Source organism: Camponotus floridanus, unplaced genomic scaffold (genome assembly GCF_003227725.1).
Source record: "Camponotus floridanus strain SB8 unplaced genomic scaffold, Cflo_v7.5 scaffold209, whole genome shotgun sequence".
Classification (NCBI taxonomy): Eukaryota; Metazoa; Arthropoda; class Insecta; order Hymenoptera; family Formicidae; genus Camponotus; species Camponotus floridanus.
Genome location: NW_020229336.1, coordinates 69,457 through 97,009, shown reverse-complemented (window position 1 = coordinate 97,009; position 27,553 = coordinate 69,457). Strand labels below are relative to the sequence as shown.

At 27.6% G+C, this 27,553-nt stretch overlaps 1 protein-coding gene across 3 annotated transcripts; it reads right to left on the bottom strand.

Moving 5' to 3' along the window:
• Positions 1-427: 427 nt before the first annotated feature.
• Positions 428-25,751, bottom strand: LOC105254759. Of its 3 annotated transcripts, none has more exons than XM_025408399.1 (15): positions 24,994-25,751; positions 22,359-24,335; positions 21,883-22,112; positions 21,612-21,711; positions 21,397-21,479; positions 15,216-15,390; positions 11,558-11,749; positions 11,340-11,462; positions 11,095-11,259; positions 10,814-10,973; positions 7,987-8,402; positions 5,928-6,171; positions 5,583-5,703; positions 4,449-4,610; positions 428-762 (listed from the first exon to the last, which is right to left on the bottom strand). In XM_025408399.1, exons 1-15 carry the CDS (start codon positions 25,049-25,051, stop codon positions 607-609), a joined length of 4,362 nt encoding a protein of 1,453 aa, XP_025264184.1. In that variant the 5' UTR covers positions 25,052-25,751; the 3' UTR covers positions 428-606. The 3 variants fall into 3 exon arrangements, with proteins under 3 accessions (XP_025264184.1, XP_025264185.1, XP_025264183.1); XM_025408400.1 differs by having other exon boundaries at positions 429-762; positions 11,558-11,776; positions 15,216-15,327; XM_025408398.1 differs by having other exon boundaries at positions 429-762; positions 11,558-11,776; positions 24,994-25,750.
• Positions 25,752-27,553: the final 1,802 nt, after the last annotated feature.

The following is a 27,553-nucleotide window of genomic DNA, read 5'->3' as shown; positions in this document are numbered from 1 at the left end:
ATGTTGCATATGTTTATATATTAGGAAACATTACAAAAAAATATATATATATTTTTTGTAATGTTTTCTAATATATAAACTTATTTTATTATTTGTTCCTATAAATTAAGCTTGCATTACTTTATTATTTCTTATGTATAAATTTGCAGAATTTATTATTATGTATAAATTTGCAGAATTTATTATTTTTCTACAAGCGAGGAAGACAAGGTAGGATTTCAACATTAAAGTTTTTCTCATCACTATATGTTGCTATTACTATTTCTTTACCTATTATATTTGCAAAAGATATTATTTATATAAAAATCGTAATTATATTGTTGAATATTATACAAATCATCATTAATTATTGTTAAATTTCGCAATAAAATTAAAAATTTTTGTTTGAAATTTGGTACACAGAAATTGAAAATTAGATAAAAAGAAATTTAAAAAAATAATATCTTGAGTTATAAAACGAAGTGTATATACAATAAGAAATAACTTACATATCATATTTCGCTATATTATAATATTCAGTAATTGCACATCTTTTTCACTGAATAAAGTTATTCAATGTCATCCTAAAGCATCACCAATTAAAAAATATAGCATACATACTACTCTTCAATCATCAAGTACATAAAATATCAACTCGAGCACTGTATGTGCATCTTGACTGCTTTGTGCAGCTTTATGTAGAACTTGAATTAACTCATTATCTAAGCTCTTCATATAGATGGGTGGTAATTTTATACCTTCGCTACCAGCTTCATAGCCCACCTATATATGCATTTAAAATTAGATTTAATGATATATTTAAATAGTTTAAAAATAATTAACTATAATTCTATTATATATATATATATATATATATATATATATATATATATACAGGGTGATTATAAAGTGACATATAAGGGAGACATATAAAGTGACCGATGTGAACATCAGCTAAAGTTGAAGAGCTATGAAAAAATTTTTATATCAAAAGATGTTTGACACAGAGGGGGATATTGTATAATGCAAACGATATTTTTATAGATAAAGACATTAAGGAGATTTCAAGATTAACTTAATTTTTTTAAATGGAACCCCCTATTTTTTATTACGTATTCTTATAATTTATTACATATTCTTAGCTTATGTCGAGAGCTTTCCAAAACACTATAATAAAGTATTTCTTCGTTAAAAACGTAGTTGTTTTTAAGAAAAAAATATGGAATTGTTAATTGCAAATTACATATTTTTTTTAAGAAACAACTATTTTTCCTTTACACCAATTAATATCTTTCATTATTTTGTATATAAAAGTATTAAGGTAAGATATGAAAAATGATGGTAAAAAATGAATATTTTATTTTATGGTTTATGTAAAATTAAGAAATTGTTTCAAGCCTCATAACTCTAAAAGTACTCAATGAAGAAATACTTTATTATAGTGTTTTGGAAAGTAATCGAGATAAGCTATAAGACGTAATAAAAAATAGGGGGTTCCATTTTAAAAAATTAAGATCTTGAAATCTCCTTAATGCCTTCATCTAGAAAAATATCGTTTGTACCATATGATGCCTCTCTCTGTGTCCAACATCTTTTGGTATAAAAATTTGTTCATAGCTCTTCAACTTTAGCTAATATTCGGTCATTTTATATGAATCATCCTGTGTGTATGTGTGTGTGTGTATCTATATGTATATATATACAGGGTGTCCTAGACCAACCGTACACCCCTTTTCTTTCAAAAACTAAGCATTTTAGAGAGAAACGTTTTAGACAAAAATTGGTTTTGAGGGAAATATAAGATGATGTCATTGATTACACCCTCAATAGTCGTTTAAAGGTCACGTAAAAGTCACTTTCAATTTCTTAAATGGGATTCCCTACTTCTCATTGCATATTCTTATAGCTTATCTCAAGAGCTTCCCAAAACACTATAATAAAGTATTTTTTCATTGAGTACTTTTCGAGTTATAAGGCTTGAAATAATTTTTCAATTTTACATAAACCATAAAATATCTAGTAAAATATTCATTTTTTTATTATCTTACCTTAATACTTTTATGTACAAAATAATGAGAGGAATCAATTGGTGTAAAGAAAACACACAGTTGTTTAAAAAAAAAATACGTAATTGTTAATTGCAAATTACATATTTTTTTCTTAAAAATAACTATATTTTTTCTTTACACCAATTGATTCCTCTCATTATTTTGTACATAAAAGTATTAAGATAAGATAATCGAAAAATGAATATTTTACCAGATATTTTACGGTTTATGTAAAATTAAGAAATGATTTCAAGCCTCATAATTCGAAAAGTATTTCATAGAAAAATAATTTATTATAGTGTTTTGGAAAGCTCTCGAGGTAAGCTACAAGAATATGAAATGAAAAATAGGGGGTTCTATTTAAAAAATTGAAGCTGACCTTCACATAACCTTGACAACGCTATTCGAGGTCATAATAATGTTGCTGTGTAATGCGCCACATAAACCCCTATAACTTTTGTATGAAACATTTTTTTTTTAAATGCGTATTTTTCGAAATATTAAGGAGTATCCAGACTTTTTCCTAACCCTGTATATGAGAGAATGTATGTACATGTATGTGTGCGCGTGTGCGAGCGTACGTGTATGTGATGTGTATCATGTATACAGAGCGTCTTAAAACTAGCAGATGTTCTATTCATAAAAAAATTTTATCAAATTTATCAAATTTTATAATCAATTTGGAAACGATTTTTCCTCAGTAAAAATGTCAAAGAGAAAATCTTTATTTTTTCAAATGTTTGCTATTATATAATGACTTTAAACCTTTAATTAAAATTTTATTACAACAAATTTCATCTGGAATTCAGTATCGAATATAATTGAATTAATCCCTACATTTCATAAAGTTTAATTTGCAAAGAATTCTTTTTCTCAATTGTTTATATCTTGAAAATTATTGATGCTTCGATATTTTTAACGAGGAAAAATTATCTTTAAAAGAACGTGATTTTAAGATATCTTATCAGATGTGGATACGCGCAAATATACAAAGTGTCCTATTTTAATACAAACAGCTGTACATCTTTTATACAAACTTAACATCGCATAGAAAAATGTTTCAAACAAAATTTATAGTTTTAATAAAGGAAAAACAATTGGGTAATTATTTACTTATACGGACCACCCCGATTTCAATAATTCTCACATATGTTATCAAGATCATCACTCTGAGTAATATGTTTGTGTGGAATACACTTCACTTTGCATAGAAAGTTACAAATGTAACATTTTTCGCATATATTTTACAAATATTTTAATAACTCATCATATTTTGTTGTTAAGGTAAGAAACTCGTAGAACTTCATGTTAATTGTACAACAATCTGTCTTGTACTAACTCACCTTTCCTTAAATATTTTCAAAGTCATAAGAAATATCAAAAACATAGAAGCCTATTATTGTTCCACTATGTGATTTCAATATAAGAAAGGTAAACAATGTGAAACGACAACATAGTTTATATACGGTGTCATAAAATTACATATTATTCATTAGACATTTTTTGTTTATAACTTTTTAATAAACAACCGCCGACTAAAACCTTCACAACATTACTCAGAATGATAATCTTGATAATATATGTGAGAATGATTGAAATCGGGAGGTGCTTCGTACAAGTAAATAATTATCAAAAATTGAATTTAATCTTGAATTTTAATGTCATTTTTTAAGGTCATCTAGATTAAGGTTAATCTAGTTTTTCTAGAGATGGAATCATCCTAATTGTTTTATATAAATTGAATCCTTGTAATATTCGGTGCAAAAAATATAAGCGTGAGATGGCTAAAAATTGAATAGTTTATTAGATATTTTAATTAATATAATTTACATAAACTGTAAAATATTAATTTTTCTATGTGATTTTATTTCAATACTTGCAAAATAATATTGAAATAAAGAAAAAAATAAAAGAAATATATAATTTGCAATGAAATTGTATTTTTTCTTAAGAATAACTATTTATCATCAATTGATATTTCTCATTATTATATACATAAAAATAATATAATTGAAAAGTAATCAAGAAATGAATATTTTACAAAATATATATATCTACTTTATTTTTTATATAAAATTATATCAAAAAATATATAAAATATTTCGCAAAACAATTCAATTTTTAGCCATCTTATCTTCATAACTTTTTACACTAAATATTATAAAGTATCGATTTATTTAAAAAAAATTCAATGAAAAAACTAAATTATTCTTTATATCTTGGAGAATCTTAGTTATAATTCAAGAGTTTTTTCTCCTCAAAATCCTATAAATTTTGTTTAAAACATTTTTTTGTATGATATCAAGTTTAGAGATATACTATAACTGTTTTTATTAAAATGAGGTACACTATACGTATGAATGAAAAATTATGAATTTTTATAATAAATTATAAACTATAATAAACAAGAATTATATTTACATTGTCTGAATGAATAGTTGCTCGCACCCCAAGCTTCGTTAAACCTGCTGTCGCTAGAAGATCCAACAGTTTAACCAATGCTGCACATGTCGCTTTTGCTATATTTCCAGATAGTTTATTTATATCCACCGGATCATTTACGCCATTCGAATAATCATCCGACTTATAAAATAATATTATTTTATTAATTATATATATCTAGTTTTTATATATATATACAGGGTGGCTCATTTTAATACATCCAGTCGAATCTCTCGAAAACCAAGCCCAGGAGAGAAAAATGTTTCAGACAAAAGTTGTTTGGTTTCGAGGGAGCCATAAGATGATACCATTGGTTTGACCTTGAAGAGTCATTTGAAGGTTACCTGAAGGTCACTTTAATTTTTTTAAATGGAACACCCTATATATTTTTCCATTCTTATATCTCATCTCGAGAGCTTTCCAAAACACTATAATTAAGTTAGTTTTCATTAAGTACTTTCCAAGTTATGAGGCTTGAAATTATTTCTTAATTTTACATAAACCGTAATATATCTAGACTAAAATATTCGAAATTGTTTCGAAGAAAGAATATGTAACTGTTAATTGCAAATTACATATTTTTTCTTAAAAAAAATAACTATGTGTTTTCTTTACACCAATTGATTCCTCTCATTATTTTGTACATAAAAGCATTAAAGCAAGATAATCGAAAAATTAATATTTTATTAGATATATTACGATTTATGTAAAATAAAGAAATAATTTCAAGTCTCATAACTTGGAAAGTACTTAATGAAAACTAACTTAATTATAGTGTTTTGGAAAGCTCTCGAGATGAATTACAAGAATGTGCAAAAATATATAGGGTGTTCCATTTAAAAAAATTGAGGTGACCTTTACGTGACCTTCAAATGACTCTTCAAAGTCAAACCAATGGTACCATCTTATGGCCCCCTCGAAACCAAACAACTTTTGTCTGAAACATTTTTCTCTCCCGGTTTTCTCTCCTTGGTTTTCGAGATATTTGACTGGATGGATTAAAATGGGCCACCCTATATATATATATATATATATATATATATATATATATATATATATATATATATATATATATATATGCTTTAATATTTTTTATCTTATTATGATACATACTTTTATAATAAATACTTCTGTCCAGCGTATAAATCGAGTTGTACCTCTATAATCACTGCCATTGTGTACTCTAATAGATGGTATACCGTCCATTAGTTGTCCATCAATAGGACTTTTGACTCTGATAATAAAAAATCACAATGTCTTATTAAATAATGAGACAAAGTTCACAATATAAGGTAATCTAAAAATGCAGAAATATATACGCACATATGCACACACGCACACACACAAACATGCACAAATAGCATTTGTTATTTAGAAAATTTCGAATTGAAGAGATTGAACATATAGTTTGTAATTATTTCATATACTAATTAAATAAGATTTATCAAGATAATTTACCCCAAATTAAACAGCACATCGTTATCGACCCACTTTATATTTACAATCTCGTCCGGTTCCGATGCTCCTTGACGTCCGCAACCGATTGAAAAATCCTGCATATTTTTAAGAGCAGCTTTTAAAGCTTCCATTTTTTCTGACATTATTTCTACCATTAATCCATCCTCTACAATACTAGACTTGGCAGAAAGTCCCATTGATGATTTCAGAGCACCATTGATGACAATAAAACTAGCACCAGTTACTATATAATAGAGAAAAATATATAAACAATATATAAATAATGGAAAATATATAAACACTATTCTCTACAAGATGTTAATAGTATCATACTTATAAGTATGATAATATTATATTATGATAGTAGTATTAAATGTAAAACATTAAAAATTAAAATATTAAAAATTTAATACCATTAAAAATAAAATAAAAAATATCAAGTAAACACAGATTAAAAAATCAATGTCAGAAACAATTTCCAATTTTAATAAAGCAAATAATTTACTTGCTTTTATTTATCATGTTAACACAAAATAAAAATTATTGTACATATTCTTATTCTATTATTTAATTATATTATTCTCATTATATTATATTACTATATTATTATATTATATTTAAAAATATAAAAAATAATATTCTATGTTCTTCCTCTATTTGCACATATTTCCTATTTTCTTTTAGAATTCAGATTTTCAGAAATACAAAATTTAAAAGCAAAGAGGTCTCATTTCATAAAAATGGCTTCGGTTAAATTGACTGAAATTAAAATATGTTGTCGTTTAGGTGATGCTGATCACAAGTTTACTCAGGCAAAAAGTTAGAAAATCAAAAGTATAAGATGATTTGAAGTGGGCGGTATTGAAGTTAAAAAACGCTTGTTTTTGAATACATAAATTAAATTAATATAAATGTTTTCATACAAAAATAATATATAATTAATTAATATATATATTTTCTTTATTATAAAGTTTGCAGAATTCAAAGCATTATATGTTCATTTCTTAAAAAATCCAAGTGAGAAAAATAATTCTCTTAAACATTCTTTACTTAGACTTAATAAGTACTATTTATCTAATAAATTCTTATTAATTCTTTTTTTACATTCCACATGTAGAAATTTTACGTATGACATTAGAAATTTAATATACAGGGTGGCCCACGTAAAGTGTTACAAATTTATATCTCGGAAACGAAGCAATTTAAAGAAAAATGTTTCAGACAAAAGTTATATGGCTTGAAGGGGGACATAAGATGGTATCATTAATTTGACCTTGAAAAATCACCTGAAGATCACGTGAAGGTCACCTCCAACTTTTTCAACGGGACACCTTATATTTGCTTTTGCATATTCTTGTAGCTCATCTTTCCAAGAGCTTTCCAAAACGCTATAATTAAGTTAGTTTTCATTAAGTACTTTCCGAGTTGAGGCTTGAAATCATTTCTTAATTTTACATAAACCATAAAATATCTTGTAAAATATTCATTTTTCGATTCATTATCTTACCTTAATACTTTCATGTACAAAATAATAAGAAGAATCAATTGGTGTAAAGAAAACACATAATAGTTTAAAAAAAAAAAGTTAATTGCAAATTACATTTTTTCTTTCGAAACAATTATGTGTTTTCTTTACACCAATTGATTCCTCTCATTATTTTGTACATAAAAGTATTAAGATAAGATAATCGAAAAATGAATATTTTACTAGATATTTTATGGTTTATGTAAAATTGAAAAATTATTTCAAGCCTCTTAACTCGGAAAATACTCAATGAAAAAATACTTTATTATAGTGTAGTTTATTATATTGTAGTTTTTGGAAAGCTCTTGAGGCAATTTACAAGAATATGTAAAAATATATAGTGTCCCATTTAAAAAGTTGGAGGTGACCTTCAGGTGACTCTTCAAGGTCAAACTAATAGCACCATCTTATGTCCTCTTGAAACCATACGACTTTCGTCTGAATTTTCTCTTCATTCATTTTTTTCTAAATTGCTTCGTCTTCGAGATATAAATTTGTAACGCTTTACCTGAGCCACCCTGTACATGAACTCACCTGTTCTCGGCTTATTGTGAATATTTATCGCTTGTGTTTGATAACTGCTTTCATCGCCACTATTTGTTTGAATGCAAACTAAGTGTGAATCTGCAGCTATACTAAAATTTGAAGCATAAGCCAATACATGATCATTCGAATTATAAAGTCCTTTTATAACTTGGTCATATCGATTTCTGGGAAACATAACGTCTGTTGTTCGATTCTTGAGATGAATTGTTAAGCCTCTTACTCCTGGCAAAGTATATCCAAAATTTCTAAAATCTGCTAGTACTTTCATGACAGTATGTCCAATCTCGAAGTATAATGCATCGCGAAAACGCACAGATACCAATGGACAAGGATAATAACGATATTCCGCACCAAGACGTAAAAGAAGTCTTAATGGGAATACTTTAGCCCATGGAGTTTCCCACCTAAAATAAATAGAAAATATAAGTAATTATTGTGAGTAAAGATAATCATTGAAACAAACTGCAAAATTAAATAGCTTCATTTACAATAAAACATGCAATATATATCATATTTATTAATTAAAAGGGATATTATATATTTTCCTCTATATTAAAATATGAATTTTATTTTATTGTATATTTAATTGTAAAAAATGTTATTGATAATATTAACTGTAATTTTACAAATAATAAATTACAACATAAAGAAATCTTTTGTGATATCATACAATATAAAGATTATATGTATAATCCCAAAATATTATTATTTTTTATTATTATTTATAATTATTAAATTTTCTTATAATGTAAACTGAATAGTTTCATTTAGTTTTTCAGATTTAAAATAAGAATATAGCTAAAATAGATATAACTAATTACACAATAACATATAATAAAATTTAACTTTTTTTTGCGAGCTGAATCTTTCTTATAGATTTTTTTTGATAAATTCATATCCAGCTGCAGAATTACTCTGTCACAATTTTAATCATGTTGCAGCACGTCACGATTTCAAAAAAAAAAAAATTGCATAGAAACTTCTAGAAAGGGGTGTTTTAACAATATTTAAAATACTACTAAGTTTGAGACCAAATATAATTCATGGACCTACTTTACTTATTTATTTGTTTCTGTATGTTATCCTTATATCTTATCCTTATCTATAAACGAGATAAAATAAGGAGTGAATAAATGCATGAATCGAATGAGATCATCAATTTTGATATTTTGTTTAATAATGATTGCTTAAGCAGACTGACAAAAAAATGATATGATTGACAAAAAATTTTTACAATATAAATCAACTTTCGAATTAATGCACAGGATTGGATATGTGATGACGAACCGTCATCGTTCATGGTTTAGTTATACATGATTTAGGTCTACATAATTTAATAAGCGACAGCATCACGTAATATTCCCATTGGAATTGTCTTTATTTTGAAAATATCTAGTTTTTTTCGAATTTTTTAGATTTTATATTAAATATAATTAAATATAATTAAGTATAATTATCGATGATTTTTTAAAATTTCAGATTAATATTTGCTTTCAAAGTTATAGAATACTCTTAATATTGCCAACATATATCTTTTTAAAGTCTTTTTCTATTTTATTTTTCTCAAAATCAAGATATGTATTCAGCATAAAAAAATCTATAAGATTTGATGAATTCAAGTCGCAAAAGTCCTGTTGAATTGTTATATAATAAACATAAATAGTATAAATAATTAAATAAATAAAACTATATATATATATATATATATATATATATATATATAATTAAATAAAAACTTAATAAATACTTAAAAGGAAAGAAACTTTATATAGTGTCTTTATTTATATTACCTAAATGAATATACATTAATGAAATAACTCAAGATAAACGATGCAAGAAAAAAATTAACAGATTTATTATACAGGATGTTCCAAAAGTCCCGGACCGGTCGAATATTTCATAAACTATGCACTTTAGAAAGAAATGTTTCAGAAAAAAGTTGTATGGCTTGAAGAGGGCCATCACATAGTGACAATGATTTGACATGGAAGAGTCATTTGAAAGTCACGTGAAGATCACCGTCAATTTCTTAAATGAAACTCCCTATTTTTTATTAAATATTCTGGTAGCTCACGTCGAGAGCTTTCCAAAACACTATAATTAAGTTAGTTTTCATTAAATACTTTCCGAATTATGAGGCTTGAATTCATTTCTTAATTTTACATAAACCGTAAAATATCTTGTAAAATATTCGTTTTTCGATTATCTTACCTTAATACTTTTATGTACAAAATAATGAGAGGAATCAATTGGTGTAAAGAAAACACATAGTTGTTCCAAAGAAAAAATATGTAATTGTTAATTGGAAATTACATATTTTTTTTATGTAATTTGGTTTATGTAAAATTACGAAATGATTTCAAGCCTCATAACTTGAAAAGTACTCAATGAAGAAATGCTTCATTATAGTGTTTTGGAAAGCTCTCGAGATAAGCTACACGAATATGTAATAAAAAATAGCGGGTTCCATTTAAGAAATTGAAGGTAACCTTTATGTCACCTTCAAATGACTCCAAGGTCAAATCATTGCCACTATCCGATGGCCCCCTTCAAGCCATACAACTTTTGTTCGAAATATTTCTTTCTAAAGTGCATAGTTTATGAAATATTCGACCGATCCGGGACTTTTGGGACTGTATATAATTTCTTTTCAAATGCATGAATGTATAAATACACATTTATATGTGGTTCAGTTTATATACTATTTCAAAACTAAAATTTTAACAATGAATAATTAACAGTATTAACAATGAACAGATCTTCTGACAAAATAAAAATATGCCATACCAATATACTGGTAATATTTTATATTTACCTATGAATTAAAAGTCCAATTAGGAAAGGTGCAGGCGGTAAAATAATTTTTTGTAAACATTGTAATGTTTGACGAATAAAAAGAAATCCCGAATGTTCACGTGAACCCAACAGATTATTACCTTGATATACCGAGAATCCGAGTTCTGTTATTGTATTACCTACGAGAGAATGAAAGAATAACTTATTGCAATGCAAATAGAATACAAAAATATTGTTATTATTGAGATATTGCATAAATTTATATAATCGATGTAAGATATATAAGATATGTTAAGTTACCTTTAATAGCTTCAAAATATAGTTGATTGATATAAATGAGAAGATCCCTTGGAATTCGCGTTTCATCCGGTAAAATTTCAACTAATAAAATAACTTCGTCTTGGCCAACGCAAGCAAGACCTCTCGATGTCACATTCCAACAGATCTTATTTACACAGCAGTTTACTAAAAATTGTAAATGTAAAATCTCCTACTAAAATGAAACGAATAAAAATTTTATTCGAATAAATCTGATTTTTACTTACGATTAATTATTTTCACATACGCATAGAGATTCCGATTAATCGCGAACATTACCGGTGATTCGCATTCATTTTTTAAAGTCTTATAAAGTACGCTTTCATCCATAGATGGATAGTATGTAATTTCTGTTCATGGAAAAGAAAAGAAAGCGATATTAAAATATATTATTGTGAGAGAGAGAGAGAAATTAAAAATTTTTCATACAATATAACATCCTTACGGCCTTTGTGTATAGTGACGTTCGGGGGCAACAAATTAGGATCATGCGGTATATAACTGTTAGTCATATTGTCTAGAAGAGGATGACTCTGTTTCCTCGTCGCAGGGTCTGTCAACGTGGATCCCGATGCAAACATCCGTTTGTTTCCTTGCTTGCGATACGATGGCTTCAGATCCCAACATGTGTCTAGCTCTGTCAGGTCACAGCCAGGCCTTATTCCTGTGTTTTAGTTATAGGTGCGTAAAAATAAAACGAACAGGAAGGGTTGGGGGTTGACAAACGTGACGACACGTTCCAGGTAGAAATAAATAACTTTGTATTGGATGTACTGGATGAAGGAATAACAAACTCAAAAGGAAAACCAAACTTAAAATATAATGTGACGGGAAAAAATAATTTATATGATTTAAGATATATAATTGTATAACACATTTTTTTACACCCACACCCACATGCCTATATCGACATTCACATTCACCATATACTCGTATACACATACACGAAAAATATTTTATGCGCACACACACACACACACACACATACACACATATATACACAGGGTGTCCCAAAAGTCCCGGACCGGTCGAATATTTCATAAACTATGCACTTTAGAAAGAAATGTTTCAGAAAAAAGTTGTATGGCTTGAAGGGGGCCATCAGATAGTGCCAATGATTTGATCTTGAAGAGTCATTTGAAGGTGACGTAAAGGTCACCTTCAATTTCTTAAATGGAACTTCCTATTTTTTATTACGTATTTGTGTAGCTTATCTCGAGAGCTTTCCAAAACACTATAATAGAGTATTTCTTCATTCAGTACTTTTCAAGTTATGAGGCTTGAAATCATTTCTTAATTTTGCATAAACCATAAAATATCTAGTAAAATATTCATTTTTCGATTATCTTGCCTTAATACTTTTATGTATAAAATAATGAGAGGAATCAATTGGTGTAAAGAAAACACATAGTTGTTTCGAAGAAAAAATATGTAATTGTTAATTGCAAATTACATATTTTTTTTTATGTAATTTGGTTTATGTAAAATTACGAAATGATTTCAAGTCTCATAACACGGAAAGTACTTAATGAAAATTAACTTGATTATTGTGTTTTGAAAAAGGCCTGAAGAAGGGCTACAAGAATATGTAATAAAAAATAAGGAACCCCATTAAAAAAATTCTAGCTGACCTTGCTTTGGCCTTGGCGACGTCACCCAAGGTTAAACTCATAGCGCCAGTAAATCGATCTTTTGAAATTCTACAACTTTTATCTAAAACACTTTTTTCTGAAATGCTTAATTTTCGAGATATTTCACCGTCCCCGTACTTTTTATACACTGTGTGTGTATATATATATATACATACACAGGGTATCTGCGACTACCTATACATTCCTTTTCTTTCAAAAACTAAGCATTTTTGAGAAAAACGTTTTAGACAAAAATTGATTTTGAGGGAAATATAAGATGGTGTCATTGATTACACCCTCAATAGTCGTTTGAAGGTCACGTAAAAGTCACTTTTAATTTCTTAAATGGGATTCCCTACTTCTCATTGCATATTCTTATAGCTTATCTCAAAAGCTTTCCAAAAAACTATAATTAAATATTTTTTCAATAAGTACTTTTCGAATTATAAGGCTTAAAAATGACAATATTTTGACAAAATATTTTGTTAAATATTTATTTTTCGAATTCTTTACTTTTGAATTTTGCACAAATAATACAAATTAAATAATGTAAAGAAAACACATAATTGTTTTTAAAAAAAACTTGTAACTTGCTATTGTATATACATCCCGAACCGTGAGATATAATAAGCAGTTATACAACAAGTTTTTCTTTAAAACAATTATGTGTTTTCTTCACATTAATTGATTCGTATAGTTTGTAAATATCAAAAGTAAGGAATTCAAAAAATAAATATTTAACAAAATATTTTGTCAAAATACTGTTACTTTCAAACGTTATAACTCGAAAAGTACTTAATGAAAAAATATTTAACTATAGTGTTTTGGAAAGCTTGAGATGAGCTACAACAATATGCAATGAAAAATCCCATTTAAAAATTGAGTGATCTTTAAACGACTATTGACCGTGTAACGAGGGTGGTTAGACCAATGACACCATCTTATGTTCATCTCAAAACCATATAATTTTTGTCTAAAATGTTTTTCTCAAAAATGCTTAGTTTTTGAAGAAAAAGGATGTATGGGTGGTTTCAGACACCCTGTATGTGTGTGTGTGTATACAGGGTGTGTGTATACAAAAGTCCGGACCGGTCGAATATTTCAAAAACTATGCACTTTAGAAAGAAATGTTTCAGACAAAAGTTGTACGGCTTGAAGGGGACCATCAGATAGTGGCAATGATTTGACATGGAAGAGTCATTTGAAAGTCACGAGAAGATCAATTTCTTAAATGGAACTCCCTATTTTTTATTAAATATTCTGCTCACGTCGAGAGCTTTTCTAAACACTATAATAAAGTATTTCTTCATTGAGTACTTTTCGAGTTATGAGGATGGAAATCATTTCTTAATTTCACATAAACCGTAAAATATCTTGTAAAATATTCATTTTTCGATTATCTTACCTTAATACTTTTATGTACAAAATAATGAGAGGAATCAATTGGTGTAAAGAAAAAACATAGTTGTTTTTAAGAAAAAAATATGTAATTTGCAATTAACAATTACATATTTTTTTTTAACTCAATAAAGAAATTTTACTCAATGAAGAAATATTTTATTATAGTGTTTTGGAAAGCTCTCGAGATAAGCTACACGAATAAAAAATAGGGAGTTCCATTTAAGAAATTGACAGTGATCTTTACATCACCTTCAAATGACTCTCCAAGGTCAAATTATTGCCACTATCTAATGGCCCCCTTCAAGCCATACAACTTTTGTCTGAAACTTTTCTTTCTAAAGTGCATAGTTTATGAAATATTCGACCGGTCCGGGACTTTTGGGACACTCTGTATAACTTGATACTAGGCGCGCGGCGCTTCAACGTTTGATGAATGCCTCACCCATCGCTTCGCTGCGCGTCTAGTATGAAGTTATAGTGGAATGGCCTTTCTTGCCGTGCGCTTCTATTCACGCGAATTGGCTGATTATTTTTAATTAATATCTCGAAATTTTACGTGGTTGTTTGCAAAATGATAAAAGACTTTTTAATTCAGTTTTACGAGATCTACTTTTTTTTAACACACAGAATAGGACGGATACCCTGTATATAGAAGATTCTATTTAAAAAAAAATTAAATTGATCTTCAAATGGTCTCAATGGTACTTACACTCAACGTCAAATTAATATTTTTATCTTTTACTCCCTTCGAATTCAATAACATTTATTTAAAAAATTTTTTATACAACGCCATGATTCTAAGATTTTTGAGTGGACATTTTAAACGGGAACACTGTGTCCTGTATGTGTACATGTGTATAATATTTAACACATTGTACGACACGAAAAATTATGTTTTCATGAATTTATAATTGTGACCAATGCAATGTGTATAAATGTACAATATATATTAAACAATTTAAATTGTATATATTTAATAGCATTTTAAAATTATGACATATAATAATTAAAAAAAAAAAAAAAAAAAAGATGGATGAAAACTAATACTTAATAACATTAACATCTACATACCGTCACTGAACATTACAGATTTCTGTCCTTCTGTACGATGTTTCGAACCTTCTCTCTTTAGAACGCCCACAGGTACCATCACTGTTGGTGGTGGTGGTAAACCGCCAGCTAACTGTTGTAAGGGTGGTATAGTAGAGCAGTACTCCATAGGATTATTTGGATTAGGCTGTCTCCCCTATAACCATTTGTTGAATACTTCTAACATCGACATTCTCAATCGTTTAATTATAAACACATTTATTTAATTAAATATATAAATAATAAATATGATTTTTACAAATTTATAATTTGTAATTAATAGTTTGTATACTAAATAATAATTTCTAATGATAATCAATAAAATAAATATAAAAATTATTTTCTCAAATAATGATTAATTTTTGAACATTTTTAAAGTAATGTTATTAAAAAAATTCTATTATTTTATTAAAAGCGTTGATGTTTTTTATCCATATCTTTTATAAATCATTTATAACATAATTTTTATCATTAATATATAGAAGAAAAAGAATCAGTAAATTCAATAAAAATCAATTTAAAAAATATATACAGGGTGTCCTAGACCACCAGTACACCCCTTTTCTTTCAAAAACTAAGTATTTTAGAGAAAAACGTTTTCGACAAAAATTGTATGGTTTTGAGGAACATAAGATAGTGTCATTGGTTTGACCTTGGATGGCATCGTTAAGGTCAGGTCAAGGACACCTTTAATTTCTTAAACGGAACTATCTATTTTTTATTGCATATTCTTGTAGCTTATGTCGAGAACTTTCCAAAACACTATAATAAAGTATTTTTTCATTAAGTACTTTTCGATTTATGAGGCTTAAAATAATATCTTAATTTTATATAAACTATAAAATATCTAGTAAAATATTTATTTTTCGATTATATTACCTTAATACTTTTATGTACAAAATAATGAGAGGAATCAATTGGTGTAAAGAAATCACGCAGTTGTTTTTAAGAAAAAATATGTAATTGTTAATTGCAAATTACATATTTTTTCTTAAAAACAACTGCGTGATTTCTTTACACCAATTGATTCCTCTCATTATTTTGTACATAAAAGGGTTAAGGTAAGATAATAAAAAAATGAATATTTTACTAGATATTTTATGGTTTATGTAAAATTGACAAATTATTTCAAGCCTTATAACTCGAAAAGTACTCAATGAAAAAATACTTTATTATAGTGTTTTGAAAAGCTCTCGACATAAGCTATAAGAATATGCAATAAAAAATATGTAGTTCCATTTAACAAATTAAAGGTATCCTTGACCTGACCTTAACGATGCCATCCAAGGTCAAACCATCTTATGTTCCCCTCAAAACCATACAATTTTTGTCAAAAACGTTTTTCTCTAAAATGCTTAGTTTTTGAAAGAAAGGGGATGTACGGGTGGTTTAGGACCCTGTACATATATAGGGTGTTTCAGATCACCCGTATCATCCATTTTAAAACTAGATATGGTTATTTCAAAAAAGTAAAAATATTTTCTTTATAAATCGGGTGCGCTCTATCGAATGGTGATATTTTCAACTTCTGGTTCCGGTCGGAAATAGGCGATTCAGACCGGAAGTGCATTTTTTTAAATGGAACCCCCTATTTTTCATTGCATATTCTTGTAGCTTACCTCGAGAGCTTTCCAAAACACTATAATAAATTATTTTTCCATGAAGCACTTTTCGGAGTTATGAAGCTTGAAATCATTTCTTAATTTTACATAAACCATAAAATATCTTGTAAAATATTCATTTTTCGATTATCTTACTTTAATACTTTTATGTACAAAATAATGAGAGGGATCAATTGATGTAAAGAAAACATACAGTTGTTTTCTTTACACCAATTGATTCCTCTCATTATTTTGTACATAAAAGTATTAAGATAAGATAATCGAAAAATGAATTTTACAAGATATTATATGGTTTATATAAAATTAAGAAATGATTTCAGGCCTCATAACTCGAAAAGTACTTCATGGAAAAATAATTTGTTATAGTGTTTTGAAAAGCTCTCGAGATAAGCTACAAGAATATGCAATGAAAAATATGGAGGAGTTCCATTTAAAAAATGCACTTCCGGTCTGAATCGCCTATTTCCGGCCGGAACCAGAAGTTGAAAATATCACCATTCGATAGAGCGCACCCGATTTATAAAGAAAATGTTTTTACTTTTTTGAAGTAAGCACTTCTCTAGTTTTTAAATGGGTGGTACATGTGGTCTGAAACACCCTGTATATATAAAAATTTTAAAAAAACTTTAAATATTTTAAATTTCTAGCTGTTATAAGTACCATTTTTTTTAGTATTTATTGTATCACAATCAGATTTTATTATTGCAGATTAGACTTAATTATATAGAGTATTTCATTTTAATTAAAAATTCAATCGAAATTGGCAAATTAGAGCCATAGCGCAGTAATTGGAGTGCAGGAAAGAAACAACACTTCTTTCTTTCTTACTGGTACATTTTAAATTAAAAATGATTACATTAATTATGATTTACATTAAAAAACGAACGTATCATCTTTTAATCCCTCTTCAGCGCAATGTTAACAACAAATATTTATTTTATTACAAATTATTATACGATGTAATGTATTTTTTATTCTCGACGCGTGTCGTTAAATTGTATTCCGCGGAGATCTGGTAAGCACATTGTTTCCAATAATTTTTCAAATTATTACAATTGTACTGTGCTAATGTATTAAGTAACAGCAGATTAAATTCCATACTTTTTGCAATTGATAACGGTATGTCGTTATGTATCTCTCATGTTGGTTTCAGATTCAATAATGAAATCATTTACATCGAGGGTAGAAATTTTTATAATTTAAGCGTCATCATAATAATTTGTAATACATATTGTTAACATTGCGCTGAAGAGGGATCAAAAGATATGTCCATTTTTTGTTAATGTAATCATTTTTAATTTGAAATACATGAATAATTAGAAAGAAGAAAGTGTTGTTTCTTCCCTGCGCTCGAATTACCGTGCTATGGCTGGCTCTAATTTGCCAATTTCGATTTAATTTTTAATTATTATGATTTAAACCAAATTTTAATTTATTTAATTCATTTTAATAAAACAAATGTTTTCTAACAAGCAAAAAGCAAAGACAAGTAGATATTGTGTCATGCAATTGGTTACTAAATAAAAAATTTCTAAATTAATTAAAGTGAGATATCAAAAATTTGATTCAATAATCAGATTACGTAACATTATATACTTGTTTGCTAAATCGTAAATATAATCGCAATTTAAATATAAAGCAAATTATATTTTATCAATTCTAACACATCCTTTATTCTCATAATATATTCTCATATACAGAGTGTCAGGGAAATTTTGACGGTCCCGAAGTGTGAAAGTGGATTGGCTCAAATTAAGAAGGAAGGTACTATACTATTTTGCGATAATTAACTATTTCACAATAATTAACAAAAAATTAATTAAAGAAGATCGGCCAATGCGCGTGGCTAGAAGCACACGACTCTTGTTTAATTAATTTTTCCATAATTATTGCGAATATCGCAAAATATTATAGTACCTTCCTTCTTAATTTGAGCCAATCTACCTTCACACTTCGGGTCCGTCAAAATTTCCCTGACACCCTGTATATTCTTTTATCTATATTCTTTTAAAAGCTGAGGAATCATAAAAAATCATATTCTTATAACTTATTGCAAATAGTTTATAGTAATATAGTTTATAATGATATTTATTAAACATATAATCATTTAACCTTTTCGTATCTCCGGCTTTCCCAAAAAAGAGATGCGTTTCAAGATATGAAGACAGTTTTATAGATTTTTGAGGGTGCCGATTCTAAATTTAGCATCAAAATTAAACTAAACTACCATTAAACTTTAACTACCAATTAAATTAAACTACCATTTAAATTTAAAATGGCAGATTCAAGATGGCGATTATGGAAAGCTTAAATATCAATATATTGAAAATATAAGCTTAGATTTTATTTTTTTAAATATATATTGTTTTTCTCCGAATATACACACACACGTTCGACTCGTAGCGTTGTTATACACTTTCTTTTGCAAGCCGCGATACTTGAATGCGTCGTCTTACTTTGATTACACATATATGGTAAATTATTATATTTATCATAATAGAGTTGTAATCACATTTAAATAAAAAACTTTAAGTTTATAATTAGCGCATAAATGATATGATTCTTCAATTAATATGCGGTTAACCTTCATTCCCTAAGAGCTTGATTTTTTGCAAAGTTTAGTAGATAATTATATTTTACTGTAAACATTACATTTTAAAGTGCGCGATTTTTTTACATGTAGCTTGAACTTTCTTCTTTAAAACAAGTCAAGATAGAAGTCGATAGGTTTATTTATTTAAAAGTTATTTTTTTCGTGGGACATATATGTCCCGGAGATACGTACAGGTTAAAAAAGGAGTTTATATGAAAAAAGTGGCTTCGGTCAAATTGGCTGAAATTGAAATATGTTGTAGTGGTGCTGATCAAAAGTTTCTTCGGGCAAAAAATACGAAAATCAAAAGTATAAAAGATTTGAAGTAAGTGGTATTGAAGTTAAAAAACGCGTTTTTGAATACATATAAATTAAATTCATATATAAATGTTTGGAAAAATATATATATATATATATATATATATACAGGGTGGCCCATTTTAATCCATCCAGTCGAATATCTCGAAAACCAAGCCTGGGAGAGAAAAATGTTTCAGACAAAAGTTGTTTGATTTCGAGCGGACCATAAGAGGGTACCATTGGTTTGACCTTGAAGAGTCATTTGAAGGTCATGCGAAGGTTACTTCAGTTTTTTTTAAATGGAACACCCTATATATTTTTGCATATTCTTGTAGCTCATCTCGAGATTCCAAAACACTATAATAAAGTATTTCTTCGTCGAGCACTTTTCGAGTTATGAGACTTGAAATAATTTCTTAATTTTACATAAACTATAAAATATCTATAATAATTAATATTTCTATTATTATTGCAAAAATCGTTACATGGAATAGGATTTCTTTATTTAATTTACTACACTCTACGTCCTCACAAGTGCGTGAGATAATGCTACGGGACACCCTATATATTTTTCAAACATTTATATATTAATTTAATCCATGTATTCAAAAACATTTTTTAAACTTTGATATCACCCACATCAAATCATTATATCTTTTATACTTTAGATTTTGAAATTTTTGCCCAAGGAAACTTTTGATCAGCATCACTTAAACTACAATATATTTCAATTTTAGCCAATTTGACCGAAGCCACTTTTTTCATATAAATGTGCAAAGTCCTTTCCTTTTCCTGTATTTAAAAAATTTGGAATTTTAAACATCTGTTCAATTTCTTAGTATTACAAAAATGTCTTGACAAAATATTTGGTATACAATATATTTTAGTATACAAAAATACTCAAAAAATATTTATCAATAATTACATATTAGATAAGCGTTTCAATGAGGCTTTTTTCTCTTGCTTTTTCACATTTGCAATATATTATAATTATTTGCAATATATATTTGATATCTTTAAAACAAATTTTTTATTTTTCATGATAATATATTCTTATTTATATAAGAATTAGAAATCTAAGAAACTGTCTCATTCCTCCAATGTAAATGTATCATTATATGTAATATTATTATATTATAAATAATTTTATATAATATTATTATGTCATAAATATTATTATAAAATATTATATCATAAAGAAATCTTCCTTTTTCATGTTAAAACTAAAATATAATATTAATTTATATCTATGTATTAATAGTCTATTATAAGAATGAATATGAAATATTCATTAATTTAATTTACTCTCTTTTTATATAGCTAAATCATTTATATAGTAAAGCATGAAACTTAAAAAAAAATAGAAGTATTCAACAAATTCTTATAGGATTTGATCAGACTTATATTAATATTTTTATAATGATTCAAAAGCTAGTATTTTATTAGATGAGTATATCTGTAGTTTATTTTCAATAGATAAAATTATATTATAGATAAAATTATATATATATATATATATATATATATATATATGTAAATGTATAACTTATTTTCTTAAATTTTATCAAAATAAATATTCTCAAAAAGATATTCAATATATTAGTTTTCATTACATTGTTAATGAAAAAAAATCATCTCATAAATATACCTGTGAGGGATTGGCATCACTAGAATCTGCATATGAATTATAATTAGTTGACCAATTATAACTAGTTCCCTGCTCGTTCTCAGCTAAAAGGGCAAATATATATAATATATAAGAATTTTTTTTGTATAACATAAATTCATTACTTTTGGATCACACAACAATAAGAAAAAATTATTATAAGATATATATTTCTTATTAACAAGACTATTTTTTACCTTTTATGAGTAAATGATAACACGGAACGCAAACGCGAGAATCGATATTTCCTTGATATTCCAATCTATATTTCATATTACAACATTTGTTACATAATACCTGTGAAATGTATTTCAAATAAACACTTAATTATTATAAAAAAATCAGTATGAATTATAATTAAAAAACTGGCAGAGCCAGTTAATAAAAATAAATAATATTACTTAGTATTTCAATAAGTATATGCTAAACTGATTTTTTTTCAGCCTTTTTAGCTATTTTTTTACATACCTTACCACAAGCCCGACAATGATGACGTCTTTTAAGTACGGTAAACTTAATATCGCATAACATACAACTAGCTGCATCGCTATCTGGAACCCAAAATGGAGGTTGCTTTCCCAATATGGTATTACATTCGACTAAGGAATTATCAGAAACATCCGATGAAGCACCTCGATCTTCATCAATGCCTCCGATATTTGAATGTTCCTGTTCCGCTGGTGTAGCACTTGGAGATCCTATTATAATAATTCTAATTATAATCATTTTATATATATATATATATATATATATATATATATATTTTTTTTTTTTTTTAACTTAAATATAATTAAGCACCAATCCAAATATAAATGGCACAATGAAAATATAAAACTATAATAATATATAATAAAATAATATAATAAACAACACAATGAGTATATGAAATAATATAATAAACGACACAATGAGTATATGAAAACTAAAATTTTTCAACAACATACCAAGAATATGGCAGTCGTTTTTATTATGTGTCGAAATAATATCCAATGTCTGAGGACGAGTTGGTTTTTCGCTTTCCTGATTATTTTCATTTGTATAAGAGATTGTACAAGCATCGGTAATTTTAGCAATTTCCATCTTAGGAACCAAATCACTATCATATGTTTTATTATCATTTAATGTAACAATATCTTTACTCTCTTCGCTAATATCTTGATGGTACACTCTTGATTGTATCTCATTATAATCTTTATTGTCTGATAAATTTTCTACAACACCACTATTGTTACTCAGTAATTGCATATCTTTATTGATATCTTGTAATTTCTGTATATTATCTTGTTGATTATCCTGTTCTTTAACATTTTCAAATTTTGATGTGACTTTTACTTCAACAGCACTCGATACAGACTGCAAAGTATTTTCTGGTATTACTATCTCTTGATTAATAGCCTCAATTATATCCTTATCTTTTATAATTTTATCCAGTTCATTTTGTCTGTCTGAATTATTGTTTTCATGTAAAGCAATTTTTATTGTATCATTACATTCTACATTTGTTATATTTTCATTATGTACATCTATGTAATCAATTACAGAAAATTTTTTTACTTTCTCTTGAACATCATCTTCAGATATTTTTGAATATTCATCAATCATAATTTTTTCAAATAGCGGTGCTTCATTAATGTCATCTTGCTGACATTGACTCGCAGTATTTTCTTTTATTTCATCTTGTGTTTTTAGCGACCAAATATCATCTGTATGTAATATATCTTCTGTTTTAAACTTTTCTTCTTTTTCCAACTCTAACAAATATTGATTTAGTTTCTCCTCGGAAAAGTCATCACTAGTATCAATTGTATGCAACATATTAGATAAGATATTGCAGCTCTTGGTCGTTTCCACATTTTCATTATGATCTTCGCTGTTCTTTAGACTTGTATCTAATTTGATAGCATTTTCTAATACAGCATTGCTTTCCTTACTTTCAATAAATACACATTTATCAATAAAATTTTGATCCTTTAAGTCTAGATGCTTTTGTTCGCTAGGAATACTTTTATAAATTTCTTCAAATATACCATCATTAATCAAATCTTCTTCATTAATATCAGTTTTAAACATTTCCGTACTTGTGGTAATATTATCATGTTCATTTTTTGAAACACTTGTATTTGGTACAAAGATTGTAGCATTGCTATTAGCAATTAGTTTTTCCGACTGTATCAGTGTAGAATTTTGCGATATAACATTTTGCATCGCATTATCCTGTTTGTTATCTATTTCTACTTCTACAAATGTACTTGCTTCCGTTGGTAAGATATTTTTACAATCCAGGATATTCTTATCAGTTACATCCACTATGTCTTTTTTCTTTGGAATTGTATATTTATTAGTTACTATATCCTTAGTCAATATAAAATCTTTTTCCATTATGTTACCCATGGACATTTTAGGTAGATCATCTAACATAGGCTGAACATAACTTAAACTTCCAGTCGGAGCATTAATATATTCATTCAAACTATTAAACACATTGCTAATACTAGGCTTGAAACTTGGTTGATTTAACTTTTTATCATATCTGTTACTATCCTTTGAATCATTACTTCCATTCTGTTGTTTCTGTATTAAATTACCTGATATATCATTGTATATTGTTAAAGACATTTGATCAGAAGTATCGGTACGAACGCATGATTTCTGTTCCGACTTGTCATCGGCATCATATGTGTAAAAATTGTTTATAGAATCTTTACTGTCCGCTACACTCTTTTCAGTTAATGAATATCTGCAATCGGCATCTATCGATCTAGTGTCTCTGTGTTTCTCTAGAGATGGCAAAGGATCAATAGCTATACTTTTTCCAGAATTAATATTGTATATTTTCGGAGGCACACATTCAATAGTATGCTTATCCGTAGCTGATACGTTAATTGTAGAAGTTGCTACCGATGCTACTTGTTCCGCACAATCTGCAAATATCATGCACACTTAATAATTTTATATTACAACATATGTATATATAAAATAAAAACTAATAAAAATTCATAAGCTTTGCAACATATTTTTTCTTATCTTCTTATATTTGTACATCTCTGGTAGAAATAATTACTTTTCAAAAATTTTGTAAAAATTAAAATTCTCTACGACGTAATTATAATTTCTTAAATTGTCTCTATATTATTTTCATATCAAATTATGATTGACGAGCTATGTTTCTCATAAATTTACATAGAAAGTTATTATTTTTTACAACATTACAAGGTTTATATATATAGTTATAATTTTTAATCTACAACTTCTATAACTTATTATCGATCATAAAATGCTCGTATAAATTTTTAAAAATTTATAAGTATTTTTTATAACTTAACATGAATTTCTACAATTTTTACAAATTTATAGAATATAGATTGTGATTTGTTATTGAAAATATTAATTTTTCTATAATTAAATATTAATTTTTGTATAAATACATAAATTGTAAAATTATTTCCATCCAGGAATCTCTCTTTCTTCTTTAATAATAATTTTATATGATAAAAATCTATTTCTCTTAATTATAATCTAGAAATTAAAAGATAAAAGTATCTACAGTAAAGACTTGTAATTGACTTGAAAATTGTTTACCTTCGTTGAATTCGAAATCATTGAGAACTTTATCCAAGTCAATCACAAACTTCTCCATAATGTCACATCAATTGAGGTTTTTACTATACAAATTTATTAAGCAGTTCTATACATACTCGGTATCCATAACCATATATGCACGATTGAATCAATATTAATAATCTTCTAATTAAAAATATGGTTTATATTTGAGGCATAATATCAATATAATGTAATCGGTATTATTTACATTTCAATATAAATGTGTTTAAAATATCGATGGATCAGAGAATCGTTAACACTATGCGCCTCAATTTTTCAACGAAAAACGAAAAACAAATTGTACAACCAATGTAAGTGTAAAACGCATGTACGTTTTATTCACGATTGCTACACTAATAATTGCAGCAGTAACTTCTGACACTTCTATCGTAAAATCCAACACGTAACAGATTTGAAATCACACATCGATATGTTATTTCAAACGACGTCTTATTACATATGGTTCTACATGACAAAATTGTCACTTTATACGAATAAAATAGAACAGAATAGATAAAGAACATTTGCGCAGTAGTATGCGTTAATATTCAATAGTGTGTGTATTTTAAGTCTGTATGTACGTATCGTACACATAGATGTAGTGCGTATATATGGATTGTATCTGCGCGCGCGCGTAATGTATGTGTGCACTTTTTATCGAAATAGTGTCTTTAAAAGTGGCTTATAAGCCTTCATAATTGTTATTTTAAAATCTTAATAAATGTCCTAGGTTTTTTCGTTGAGGAAAATTTTTCTTTTCTATATTCTATAGCCATTTCTAAATCTATCTAACGTTTCCGCTATCGAGTAAAATTTTCCTCAAAGATGATGTTTTGGAATGTAACTTTTTAAGATGTTAATACGGCTTTTGTGATTTATTTTTAACATTTAAAGATTGTATTTAATAGGTTTGTTAATTTTACCTACACTTTCTCCACTTTTGTAGAAAGTGTACACTATCACGGTTCTTTTAGAAGAAGTGACGTCAGAGTACGCTGTTCGTTTGCGAGCGTTTGTAGCTATAGGTTTGTTCGCGTCGCATGCTCCAATGTACTCCAGAGAGCACTTAGGCCCCGTTCCACAATCCAGTTAATCCGAGTTTAAGTAGTGAATGGACCAATCAGGACCCAGTTTAACGTATTAAACTCCGATTAATTCGAGTTGTGGAACCGGGCCTAATACGTTAAACTGGGTCCTGATTGGTCCATTCACTACTTAAACTGAGTCCTGATTGGTCCATTCACTACTTAAACTCGGATTAACAGGATTGTGAAACTGGGCCTTAGGCCCGTTCCAACAGTGGCCAGTTAGCTTAACTAGTAGTTAAGTAGTGATGCCAACCACTGAAACAAAATTCGGTAAGCTAGGTTAGATTTTGACAAGTTGCATTTTCTCAAAATATACATAAGTGAAATATTGAAAATTTATAAATTTTATAAATAAATGTATATATATTTTCAATATTTCACTTATGTATATTTTGCGAAAATGCAACTTGTCAAGATCTAACCTAGCTTACCGAATTTTGTTTCAGTGGTTGGCATCACTACTTAACTACTAGTTAAGCTAACTGGGCACTGTTGGAACGGGCCTTAAGCGTCGTCTACAATAGATGGAGAAGCAGCAAGCAGCAACCCAATTAGCAAGGCAATAGGTGATTTCCATTTAGTGACACAAGTCGACACAAGCATCATTCTATCTTTTTTCAATGAATACAATAAACAAAGATAGAATGACACTTGTGTCGACTTGTGTCGCTAAATGGAAAGCACCCGATATCAGCAGTGGCATAGAAAATATCGCTTTGCTGATTGGTTACTGCTCGTTGCTTGACGCGTCCTGTCTGCACCAGGCTTTATTCCTCACTTGAGGATTTCTAAGGCTGAAATCACATGGTGCGGAATAAAAGTGCGGAATAGAGAGTGCGTCATAGAAACAGCCAATCAGAGCTTTGCTGCAGTGTTTACGATTTTTCCTGCATGCGTTCGTGGCGTCATTGTGTCATGAGTCATAGAATTTGTAGCCATAATCTTAGGCCGGTATTCATAGTCCGATCTTATATTTAAGATCGTCTTAAGTCTGGTCCGAGGTTGACTTAAGACCTCCTTCAACCAATCAAATAGCTGCGTAGCATTTCAAGCTCGAACTTAAGACGATCTCAAATATAAGATCGGACTATGAATACCGGTCTTAGTAATATTTATACTTTTTTTTATACTCATTAAAACTTTAATAGACTCTTCAACCATCATTATTTTGTTTTCCATATTCACAACCTTTATTATTTTCTAACAAAAAAAAGTTTTAGTAAAAAACGTTCAACAATACTGGCGTGTAGATGACCGAGGCTGCATCACGCATTCCGCAAGTTTTGCCCCCCCCCTCCCCCTGTGCACATGGTGCAGAAAAATGATCAAAAATGCGTCAATGCCGTTTAAAAATTTAAAAATATTGTTTTCAACTTTTTAATATTCAATACAAAATTACATATAATATTATATTAATGATTATTATTGCTATTAAAAATATTATATTTTAT

What these genes read in the sequence shown, in the direction of transcription:
- LOC105254759 (XM_025408398.1), bottom strand. Translation starts at nt 25,051, where the DNA reads ATGGAGAAGTTTGTGATTGACTTGGATAAAGTTCTCAATGATTTCGAA. An exon ending in TCACAATAAGCCGAGAACAG is followed by an intron (nt 6,172 to 7,986) that starts GTGAGTTCATGT and finishes TCTATTATATAG; the next exon opens with TAACTGGTGCTAGTTTTATT. An exon ending in CAGAAGTATTTATTATAAAA is followed by an intron (nt 4,611 to 5,582) that starts GTATGTATCATA and finishes TTATTTTATAAG; the next exon opens with TCGGATGATTATTCGAATGG.